General features: G+C 41.2%; 1 protein-coding gene across 1 annotated transcript; it reads right to left on the bottom strand.

The window, feature by feature from the left end:
* Positions 1-3,249: 3,249 nt before the first annotated feature.
* On the bottom strand, positions 3,250-11,380 carry LOC138369008 (dynein heavy chain-like). The gene is made up of 3 exons (XM_069331832.1): positions 10,463-11,380; positions 7,529-7,759; positions 3,250-3,279 (listed from the first exon to the last, which is right to left on the bottom strand). The coding sequence occupies exons 1-3, from the start codon at positions 11,378-11,380 to the stop codon at positions 3,250-3,252; spliced, it is 1,179 nt and encodes a 392-aa protein (XP_069187933.1).
* Between the last annotated feature and the right edge of the window lie 700 nt (positions 11,381-12,080).

Raw genomic sequence — 12,080 nt, 5'->3', positions numbered from 1 at the left:
GACGACAACGCCATCTGTGAGTCCGCTCCCGAAACCTCCTCCAAATGGACGACGCCATCTAGTGGTGACAGGATATGCCGGCAATAGGTGCTGGATTCCCGTCTTAATCGGCTCATGACGTAGCCGCTGCTGACCTCTGGTGAGGTGGCGCCTAGACAGCAACGCCATCTATAGAGGGAAGAGGTGGACGTTTCTGTCTAAGCTAGTAAGTGAGGTTTCCTTGTGGTCCCAGGTAGTGTCCCCAGTACTGATGACGTGTCTGGTTTCAGAGTCGACCTAGGACTGCTGTGTTGGACGTTGGGGCAGCCTACCCAAGGCAGCCAGGGTCTCCTCACCAGTCTGCTTTGAAGAAGCTGTGAGCCACCCCTAGACGAACTCTGTTGAGAGTAAAAGCCTGCCTGAGGAGTGGCAGTGTTGGGAATCGCCTTATCCGGGGTTGGCTGGTGGAAGAGACCATCCACTGGGGTGTTGTATGAGGAGAGTGACCAGCGAGTCACACGAGGTTCCTGGCTATGGCTCGCAACCCTAAGTATCGGTCGTGGAGTGGCCTATACAGCGGACCTGATCGGTACCTGCCAGCTACAGGCTGGATTGTGGTTGAAGGCCTCCACGACGAAGCACCCAGTGGGACTGTGATTTGGCTGGCCTGTGGCCAGGGTAGATTCGGGGTAGTCAGCGTGGATTCATCGTGGGCCACGGAAGAAGGAACCAGGGCCACCCAGAGTGAGCACCGTTGAGCATCCAGTGTCTTCAGAGGAAGACGCAACTGTATATATTATTGTGTAGTAATAATCCCCACGTGCGACTGTTATTTATATATATATGGTGGTGGAAAATATATCAGAAAACTGGAATATTTGTATCCCTCCCCCTTTAATTTTACTTGTATTACGGAGCTCACCCCTTGAAAGCCTCTACTAACTTGGGGCCGGATACCCATACTCTAATACCATCAGAGAAGAACCCGGTTGCGTCCCAGTAGGGCCGTAACAGTCGACTAAGACCTTTTGTTCGATGGTACCCATTTAGAAGTTCCCCAACAGGGTTCAGCATTTCTCAGCCCAGGAGGGCGGAAGCCAGTCAGTGTGGGACATTCTACAATATAATGTTCGAGGGAATACATTTTTACTTTTACAAGTGAATATGTAATTTTGAGGAAGATTATATGTGTGAAATACTGCGATAGTGCGGACCTGGTTTGAACAGCGGATAGGTAGCCAGACGGTGCGATGTGTGACCTACAAGGACCTGTGTGTCTAGCAGAGGGTAGGTACCCAGCAAGGACTAGGTGGCCAGCAGGGGATAGGTGGCCAGCAAGGGATAGGTGGCCAGCAAGGGATAGGTGACCAGCAGGTGGAGATATGCTCCTGGCGCAGAATATATCTGGAGTAGATTCACACACCTTCTACAGGACATATACTACCTTGCGACACATGTGGCAACTCCTCTAGCCTAGCCTCACCTCTAGCCTAGCCTCACTTCTAGCCTAGCCTCACTTATAGCCTAGCCTCACTTCTAGCCTAGCCTCACTTCTAGCCTAGCCTCACCTCTAGCCTAGCCTCACCTCTAGCCTAGCCTCACCTCTAGCCTAGCCTCGCCCCTCACACCTCCGTCCCGCTCTCTCTATCCAACTCGTCGTCCTAACAGAAGGTCGCATGTTGGTCGACCTAAGGCCAACAATCTACTGTTCCAATGATTATCGTCTCCCTGACAGAGACCTGTAGCACGATGCTCCACAAAGCATTCCCAGCACTGGAACAGACCAACCCTCCGTCAAGGAAGGAAATGTTAAGAGGTTAAAAAACAATCTACTGAACTTATTTCCTCCACACATCAACAAGCCCTACCTCATAATGTTGTCAAAATCGAAAAAGGTAACGAAATTGAATTTTTTCAGCACACAATGGCAGTCAAGAAGGCACAGGCTGTCGGTGAAATTAGCACATTAGAAACCACCATGGACTCAATGGATTCAACAGAATAAAGTACAATATGACAGTCTCAAGATTATATGATGGATCATTCAAGGATTCAAAAATAAAGCACAAACACTTAGAGCAGAGCTTCTCAAGGACATGATATTGTTTTACTTCAAGAAACATTTACTGGTATAAGTATCAATATTCCAGAATATCAAGGTTACCACTGCCCAATTGCACAAGGTGGCACCAGAGGCATTTTAATACTGGTAAGAAATCATATCAATGCCACAGCAATCACAGACCTGCTTGACTATGGCGAGGGCGTCGATGTTGTGAGAGTTAATCTCACAATGAGGAACACAATGCTGTCCTTCTTCACTGTATACAGGAGTCATAGAGAACACGACATGGATCTCTCTGCAATCTTTGAAATAGTAGTCACCACACCTGCTGTCATCTCGGGTGACTTCAACGTTCATAGTGAATTACTACTTGATTCACCAAGAACCGCGGCCAACGGAAGACATATTGTACACCTTTCGGATGAAGTGCTTGAAGTCAGTCCGCTTAACTCGACGGAACCAACCCACACTGGTGGAGGGAAGCTGGACCTCACGTTTGTCTCCACCAGTATTTATGAGTTGTGTCATTGGTCACTGGATCATGTTCTGACTAGTGACCACTTTGCTACAAAAACAGTTATTAATATAGCACTACCGCCCAGACCTCCAGCTCCCGAGCCCGGATGGGATTTTATCAGAGCAGATTGGACGACGTTACAAGAATCTCTCGAAACTTGGCACCAAAACTACACTCCTCTTGACGACACTGAAGATATGGAAAAAAAGATTTATTAAATACACTACATAGAGCAGCAAATCACTCCATCCCCAAGAAGAAAACAGCTACCTATCAATAAAAGAACATTGGTATTACTGTGATAGGATCAAAGAACTACGTAACAGACTAAATTGTGCACGAAAGAGATTCAGAAGTGATAGAACTGAAGCTAATATAGGACTTCTTAGAGCTGTCCAAGATCATGTGCATGAAGAAACAACAAAAAATCAAAGAAGAAAAACGGTTCGAGTGGTGTGCCAAGCTAAATCAGCACACATCCTTGGGCGACATCTGGAGGCAGATCAACAGGGTCGAAGGAAAATTGCCTCCTGCTCCGCTCCATCATGTTCATCCAGAGCAAGAAGCAGAGAGATTAGCAAATATCTTTGCTTCAAGAGCCAGTTCCACTCAACTTCCTCAAGCAACTCTGACTCACCAACAAAGACTTCAAGCAGCAAGATGGTAAAAAATAGACGATACTTTAGCCTTACCTGACGAACTTGACCAACCTTTCAATCTGAAAGAACTCAGAAGTGCTACAAAGAAAACTAAAAATACAGCTCCAGGCGAGGACAAAATCACTTACAACAAGCTGGCCAAGCTAGGAGAAAAAGGGTGAAGAAGCCTTCTTGAATCTCATCAGTATGGGTGACAAGAACCCGACCACTCTCTTGGAACAGTGCAATTATAGTTCCCATTCCAAAACCTAAAGACCCAGGAAATCCAAGACCAATTACATTAACATTAATTAAATCATTAACAAGCTGTCTGGCCAAAACTGCAGAAAGAATGGCTCTTAATCAAATTGAATGGAAAGCCAATCCACTGCACCAAAATATGTTTGCTTACAGAAAAGGTGTTGGAGCCACAGAATGCCTCACCTCCCGCCTGGATCAAATCAATGACAAACCAGGAATCCTTATTTTTCTGGTCCATGTAAAAGCCTTTGAGCTAGCCAATACTCCAGCTACACTGTGCTGCCTTGTGGATAAGGAAATCAAAGGACACGCTCTTGCCTTTGCCAAAGGAAGCCTGCTTAGCCGAGAAGTTACTGTCAAATTCCTAGGAAAAACATCCTCCTCAAAGAGGCTGGAAAATAGAACTCCACAGGGAGGAATACTAAGCCCCTTCCTCTTCAACTGTCTCATGGAACAATTCATGAAGCTCAAATTACAAAAAATCCAAACTGTTTAACTATGCAAACGACTTTGTGGTCATTATCGATTGCAACGGCGCCAGGAACCATGCATAAAATTGCCTAGACATCATTAACAGTGAAGTGGAACGCATAGCAGTGAAAATAAACCGCAATAAAATCAAAGCAATGACCGTTAAAATGAGAACTCAAGACATCAGTCTTGCAATTCAAGGACACGAAATTCAGTAGCTTACCTCTTTTTAATACCTTGGAGTCATAAGAGTCATTTGAAATTCACTCAAGAAAATGAATATCTTCTGCAACGTTGCAAAGCCAGACACTCATCTTTGTGCTCCCTGACAAGTCTTAAGAGATGGTGCAACTCTACCAGTACTCAATATGTTCTACGTTCAAGTAGTTAGGTCACTCATTGACTATGCTGCTCCTGCTCTTACATTCCTATGATAACCAATGGGAGAAACTGAAAGTGTCACAAAATGATGCTCTCAGAACAATCCTGGGAGCACCTATGTGGAAGTAACGTGAGAATCTAAGAATGGAAACCAACTTACCAGTCTTAGAAAACAGGATCAAACAATAAATAGCCATAACAGCAAAACTTGTCGGAATCACCGCCAGACTGTCAGTCAAAGACAGCATATGCAGATCGTTTCACAGAAACCTTCAATATCGAACAAGTGCATGGACGGATAATCTGGTCAAGATTCTAGAAAAAGTGGACTTGAAACTGACCATTAGAAACAAAGATGATAGCACATATCAACACTTTCGGCAGCCTCCTCCATGGGAAGAATCGAGTCAAAAGATAATCGTTGAAGGATTACCAATACAAAAATCAGCATGTGACTCGCAGAGGCTCAAAGCAGTTATAGAACAACAAATGAAAACTATCTCAAGACCAACAACCACTCAAATCTTCATAGACGTATCAGTTGATCAAGAAAGAGGTTCTGCTGGGGCAGCAGTTTACACTACCAACCATGAAGCTTACTGGAGCATGAACAGTGGGTGTTCAACAGTGCAAACAGAATTATATGTAGTGAGAGAGGCCATCAGTTATGCAACTGAGAATAATTTACAAGATATCATCCTTCATACCGACTCTGAACCTTCGCTGCAGGCATTGTTATCCAGCCAGCACAAATATAATGTACAACTCATCCCATAATTCCTTCATGCAGGAATGAAAGCACACAATCTAGGGCTGTCAATCACCCTATATTGGATACCAAGTCACATTGGTGAAGATGGTAATGAAAAGCCAGACTCACTAGCAAAAGCTGCCACTGCTCTACCTGTTGAACAGGTTAAAATACCTGCAATTTCTCACAGATTAAGGAGCAAATCAAGAAGAGATAAGAGATATCGTAGAAGGGAAGGGGAAAGCGCCAAGCCCTTAAGACTATATAGCACTTGGAAGGGGTCAGGATAAGGATTTGGGATGGGATGGGGGGAAGGAATGGTGCCCAACCACTTGGACGGTCGGGGATTGAACGCCGACCTGTAAGAAAATACTACCCAACTATCAAAAGTCGCCACAGAGCCAAAGTACAGGAAAGCAGAGCCACTGCGATGTGGTACGAGCAAGCCACTGGGTACTACTCTTTCAAGCCTGGCAAAAAAATATCCAGAGACATTGCAGTAGCCACACACAGACTCAGACATGGCTACAAGTGCTGCTGGGAGGTAATAAACCTAATACATAAAGAGTGTCATAGCTGTGGAACAAAACCAGAAATGCCACTATTACATTACTTACTGGAATGTGAAGCAACTGAAGCCCTGCACATCACACTCAACATTCATCCAACCACAACAGCTGTATTAAACGCAAAATTCACAGCGACTACAATGGTCAGAAAAGCAGTTGAAGAATGGGACACAGTAGTGAACACTCTGCATCTATATCCGCCAAGATAATCTTAATAAAACAAAAGACTAAAATGTTAAAACAGAAGTGGAAAAGAAACGGGAGAAAAGGAAGAAAAATTATTTCCATATAAAACTCTGACCCAAATATCACATTAACAACGTTATCGCGAATAACTGAACTCCATTACGGGCTCAGTTGTCGTGCTACATGGACATTGTCGTACTAGAAAATGGCAGCGGCTCGCGAAATTGACATACTGTCCCGTTTTCTGTTTTGGGTCCTCAGGTAGGTTAGGATAAGGGAACTTTAATACAACAGTTTATTGATGTTGGGAAACCTTAGGAGGACGAGCTGGTTTATCAGTTATCAAGATTCAAATTCAGTATAAATATTGGTCATCATCAGTGATAAAATAACAGAGTAGAGGTGACTCAAAGATAAGGTATCAATGACATTTAATGACAAGAAAACACTTATCATTCAGAAAGTGTAACAGCCTAGACAAAATTAGACACTAGGCGCTCGTGGCTCACTTAACCGCAATGTGCACATGACTACAGTGTACTCGCTCTTGAGTGTCACTAAACCAAATTCTGAGCAGCAACTTGAGACAAAAGTTAGTGAGGCTGAGTACAATAATGCTGTATGTTAACTGTAACCTCACATTACATATAATACTTCACACCAATATCTCGAGTCGTAACTAGGCTATGACAATCAACTTTGAATTCCACCAAACTCGAATATTTTCACAGATATATCTTGAGATGATTTCGGGGCTTGGTGTCCTAGCGGCCCGGTCCTCGACCAGGCTTCCATCCCCAGGAAGCAGCTCGTAGCTGTCTAACTTCCAGGTACCTATTTACTGGTAGGTAACAGGGGCATCAGGGTGAAAGAAACATTTCGCCCATTTGTCTCCGCCTCCACCGGGGATCGAACCCGGAACGTCAGGACTACGAATCCGAAGCGCTGTCTACTCAGCTGTCAGGCGCCCAGGTAAACACAATTACGAAAATAATTCATATAATATTAGCACAGTTAAGTATACAAATGACCTAATATCACTCCTATGAAGGACACTAACTCTGGGGTTCGTCGGGGAGTTACTATCGGAGTCCTTCTTGCATGCAAGCGGCCACAACCTGCAACTGGTGACTGCATCTCTCTATGTAGCACTTGATGGCGTGGCTCTGTAATCTCGCCCAGAGAAATGCTGCAATGTTCCTTATCCTGGACGGCCGGATAACATGGAGCACAATGGGAGGTAGACCTGTCATTGTCCCCACACGAGTAGATGGTAGTGGAGCATATGGTCGTAGGAGTACGTCATATAGGTAGATGATGAGTAGTGTGGATCAGTAACACTCCAGGGGTTGATCTAGTCTACTTGCTGACTAGAGGTAGACCGGATCACATGGATGACTGGCTGACAACTGCGAGTAACTGGCGTGTCAACTGGCACCCTCCCAGGCCCTCTATGCAACACTGTGTTGTTGCAGATCATGTTGCTCTTCCTCCTAGCTAACGCTCCACACGTCACTGGTATCTAGTAGCTCTACCTAGCTCGTCCCTTAACATGAATGTCACTGTACACTGTCTGTGCCACACTGACACAGTGTACAGTGTGGCAGTAAGTACTGCACATTTCTCCTTCACAGCTCACTGCACTGTTCTTCACTGGCTAATAATGTCACTGGATGTTCACTTGGCATCATTTACCTGCACTTTCCTTACCCTCCAGCCTCTTCCGGTCTGGGGCTGCTGCTTCCTCGTCATCGTTGATAGTTCAGCAGTATCAGGCTGTGTTGTATCAGGCTGTGTTGTATTAGGCTGTGTTGTATTAGGCTGTGTTGTATTAGGCTGTTTTGTATTAGGCTGTTTTGTATTAGGCTGTTTTGTATTAGGCTGTGTTGTATCAGGCTGTGTTGTATTAGGCTGTGTTGTATTAGGCTGTGTTGTATCAGGCTGTGTTGTATTAGGCTGTGTTGTATTAGGCTGTGTTGTATTAGGCTGTGTTGTATTAGGCTGTGTTGTATTAGGCTGTTTTGTATTAGGCTGTTTTGTATTAGGCTGTGTTGTATCAGGCTGTGTTGTATTAGGCTGTGTTGTATTAGGCTGTGTTGTATTAGGCTGTTTTGTATTAGGCTGTTTTGTATTAGGCTGTGTTGTATTAGGCTGTGAAGAAGTTCTACAAAACTCCGCACTAAAGAGCGCGCAGAGTTTCATAGAGCGCCGTGACCTGAGCTGCTCACTGCTCAAATGACGGAGCCAATGCAGCCATTTTCTGAAAATTAGTTGATAGATAAACCCCTTTCCCAGAGTGTCCTGAAAACATCAATTTCTTCTAAACCGTTCAACTTGCAAACTTCGTGTTTGACCTGAAATGGTCTCCTGGGCCGTCATGTGTATACGAGTGGTGGGGAAATGGCTCTTGAAGTGCTCATCAAAATATTATGATGATACAACATTCGTAGAAGATTCGGATGACGGTGTAGCCTCTACGACCCTCAAAGGTAGTGAAGATGGAATTTTTTGAAAATATAGAGCACGTTTCCCTGTTGCGATGATTTATCATGCAAGAAACTCTTTCACGAGACTAAATTTAACCTTTAAATAGCTTACATTTCGGACAACAAGTTGATTGTTTTGTAAAAAATACAAAAGAAAATTTTTTTTTATCCTCTGGTGGGTGAAATTTCAATGAAAACTATCAGTTTTGTGGACCGCACATTTCACTGCAATAAAAACCAGAGCGCCTGGCCACCTGGCACAATGACAGCGATGGACACAATAAAATGTAACTTTTTCACTGCGCTCCTGCAGTGAAAAAGTCGCTTAAACGACTTACGCTGCGTGTCCTGAGAGCACCGATATATCAGCCGACATTTTGACATTAAAAGAGTGCTCGCAGTGCAATTATTATATAGTGCAAATTTATTCATTCTATTATTTTTGTTAATATATTCAATGTCAATATGCGGGGCGGCGTTGTAAAACAATTCCCAATATACAGAGACAACATTGTTACCAGAGAAAAATGTAATAAACTGAGCAGAGCTGGTCAATGTTGGTATACGTATACACTCCCATGTTGGTATACGTATACACTCCCATGTTGGTATACGTATACACTCCCATGTTGGTATATGTATACACTCCCATGTTGGTATATGTATACACTCCCATGTTGGTATATGTATACACTCCCATGTTGGTATACGTATACACTCCCATGTTGGTATATGTATACACTCCCATGTTGGTATATGTATACACTCCCATGTTGGTATATGTATACACTCCCATGTTGGTATACGTATACACTCCCATGTTGGTATATGTATACACTCCCATGTTGGTATATGTATACACTCCCATGTTGGTATATGTATACACTCCCATGTTGGTATACGTATACACTCCCATGTTGGTATATGTATACACTCCCATGTTGGTATATGTATACACTCCCATGTTGGTATATGTATACACTCCCATGTTGGTATATGTATACACTCCCATGTTGGTATACGTATACACTCCCATGTTGGTATATGTATACACTCCCATGTTGGTATATGTATACACTCCCATGTTGGTATATGTATACACTCCCATGTTGGTATATGTATACACTCCCATGTTGGTATACGTATACACTCCCATGTTGGTATATGTATACACTCCCATGTTGGTATATGTATACACTCCCATGTTGGTATATGTATACACTCCCATGTTGGTATATGTATACACTCCCATGTTGGTATATGTATACACTCCCATGTTGGTATATGTATACACTCCCATGTTGGTATACGTATACACTCCCATGTTGGTATACATATACACTCCCATGTTGGTATATGTATACACTCCCATGTTGGTATATGTATACACTCCCATGTTGGTATATGTATACACTCCCATGTTGGTATACGTATACACTCCCATGTTGGTATACGTATACACTCCCATGTTGGTATACGTATACACTCCCATGTTGGTATACGTATACACTCCCATGTTGGTATACGTATACACTCCCATGTTGGTATATGTATACACTCCCATGTTGGTATATGTATACACTCCCATGTTGGTATACGTATACACTCCCATGTTGGTATATGTATACACTCCCATGTTGGTATACGTATACACTCCCATGTTGGTATACGTATACACTCCCATGTTGGTATACATATACACTCCCATGTTGGTATACGTATACACTCCTATGTTGGTATATGTATACACTCCTATGTTGGTATACGTATACACTCCCATGTTGGTATACGTATACACTCCCATGTTGGTATATGTATACACTCCCATGTTGGTATACATATACACTCCCATGTTGGTATACGTATACACTCCCATGTTGGTATACGTATACACTCCTATGTTGGTATATGTATACACTCCTATGTTGGTATACGTATACACTCCCATGTTGGTATACGTATACACTCCCATGTTGGTATATGTATACACTCCCATGTTGGTATACGTATACACTCCTATGTTGGTATATGTATACACTCCTATGTTGGTATACGTATACACTCCCATGTTGGTATACGTATACACTTCCATGTTGCTATACATATACACTTCCATGTTGCTATACATATGCACTTCCATGTTGCTATACATATGCACTTCCATGTTGCTATACATATACACTTCCATGTTGCTATACATATACACTTCCATGTTGCTATACATATACACTTCCATGTTGCTATACATATACACTCCCATGTTGGTATACATATACACTTCCATGTTGCTATACATATACACTTCCATGTTGCTATACATATACACTTCCATGTTGCTATACATATACACTTCCATGTTGCTATACATATACACTCCCATGTTGCTATACATATACACTTCCATGTTGCTATACATATACACTCCCATGTTGGTATACATATACACTTCCATGTTGCTATACATATACACTTCCATGTTGCTATACATATACACTTCCATGTTGCTATACATATACACTTCCATGTTGCTATACATATACACTTCCATGTTGCTATACATATACACTTCCATGTTGCTATACATATACACTTCCATGTTGCTATACATATACACTTCCATGTTGCTATACATATACACTTCCATGTTGCTATACATATACACTCCCATGTTGGTATACATATACACTCCCATGTTGGTATACATATACACTTCCATGTTGCTATACATATACACTTCCATGTTGCTATACATATACACTTCCATGTTGCTATACATATACACTTCCATGTTGCTATACATATACACTTCCATGTTGCTATACATATACACTTCCATGTTGCTATACATATACACTTCCATGTTGCTATACATATACACTCCCATGTTGGTATACATATACACTCCCATGTTGGTATACATATACACTTCCATGTTGCTATACATATACACTTCCATGTTGCTATACATATACACTTCCATGTTGCTATACATATACACTTCCATGTTGCTATACATATACACTTCCATGTTGCTATACATATACACTTCCATGTTGCTATACATATACACTTCCATGTTGGTATACATATACACTCCGATGTTGCTATACATATACATTCCCATACCAAACATTACGACCGTTTACGACTCATGAAAATCTATGGAAAACGAGCAATGCTTGAAGGGAATTAATGTAATACTGTACGTAGATATATGACACTATATATATATATATATATATATATATATATATATATATATATATATATATATATATATATATATATATATATATAACATACACTATAATATATAACTTATATTATACACTTCCATATATATATATATGAGTATATATATACGTGTCATATATCTACGTACAGTATTACATTAATTCCCTTCAAGCATTGCTCGTTTTCCATAGATTTTCATGAGTCGTAAACGGTCGTAATGTTTGGTATGGGAATGTATATGTATAGCAACATCGGAGTGTATATGTATATATATATATATATATATATATATATATATATATATATATATATATATATATATATATATATATATATATATATATATATATATATATATATATATATTGTTGTATACTTAACTCTCGTGTTTAGGAGAGTTGTGCCTTATATATATATATATATATATATATATATATATATATATATATATATATATATATATATATATATATATATATATATATATATATATATGTATATATATATATATATATATATATATATATATATATATATATATA

This window comes from Procambarus clarkii, chromosome 3 (genome assembly GCF_040958095.1).
Source record: "Procambarus clarkii isolate CNS0578487 chromosome 3, FALCON_Pclarkii_2.0, whole genome shotgun sequence".
Classification (NCBI taxonomy): domain Eukaryota; kingdom Metazoa; phylum Arthropoda; class Malacostraca; order Decapoda; family Cambaridae; genus Procambarus; species Procambarus clarkii.
Note: the sequence above shows the minus strand (reverse complement) of the source record. Positions and strands in the feature narration are given on the sequence as shown.

Excerpts from the sequence above, each read along its gene's own strand:
- LOC138369008 (XM_069331832.1), bottom strand. The coding sequence starts at position 11,380 with ATGGAAGTGTATATGTATAGCAACATGGAAGTGTATATGTATAGCAAC. Across the intron at positions 7,760-10,462 it reads ATATGTATAGCAACATGGAA|CCTGATACAACACAGCCTAA; the intron begins GTGCATATGTAT and ends AATACAACACAG. Across the intron at positions 3,280-7,528 it reads AGACCGGAAGAGGCTGGAGG|ATTGAAAGGTTGGTCAAGTT; the intron begins GTAAGGAAAGTG and ends GAGTTCTTTCAG.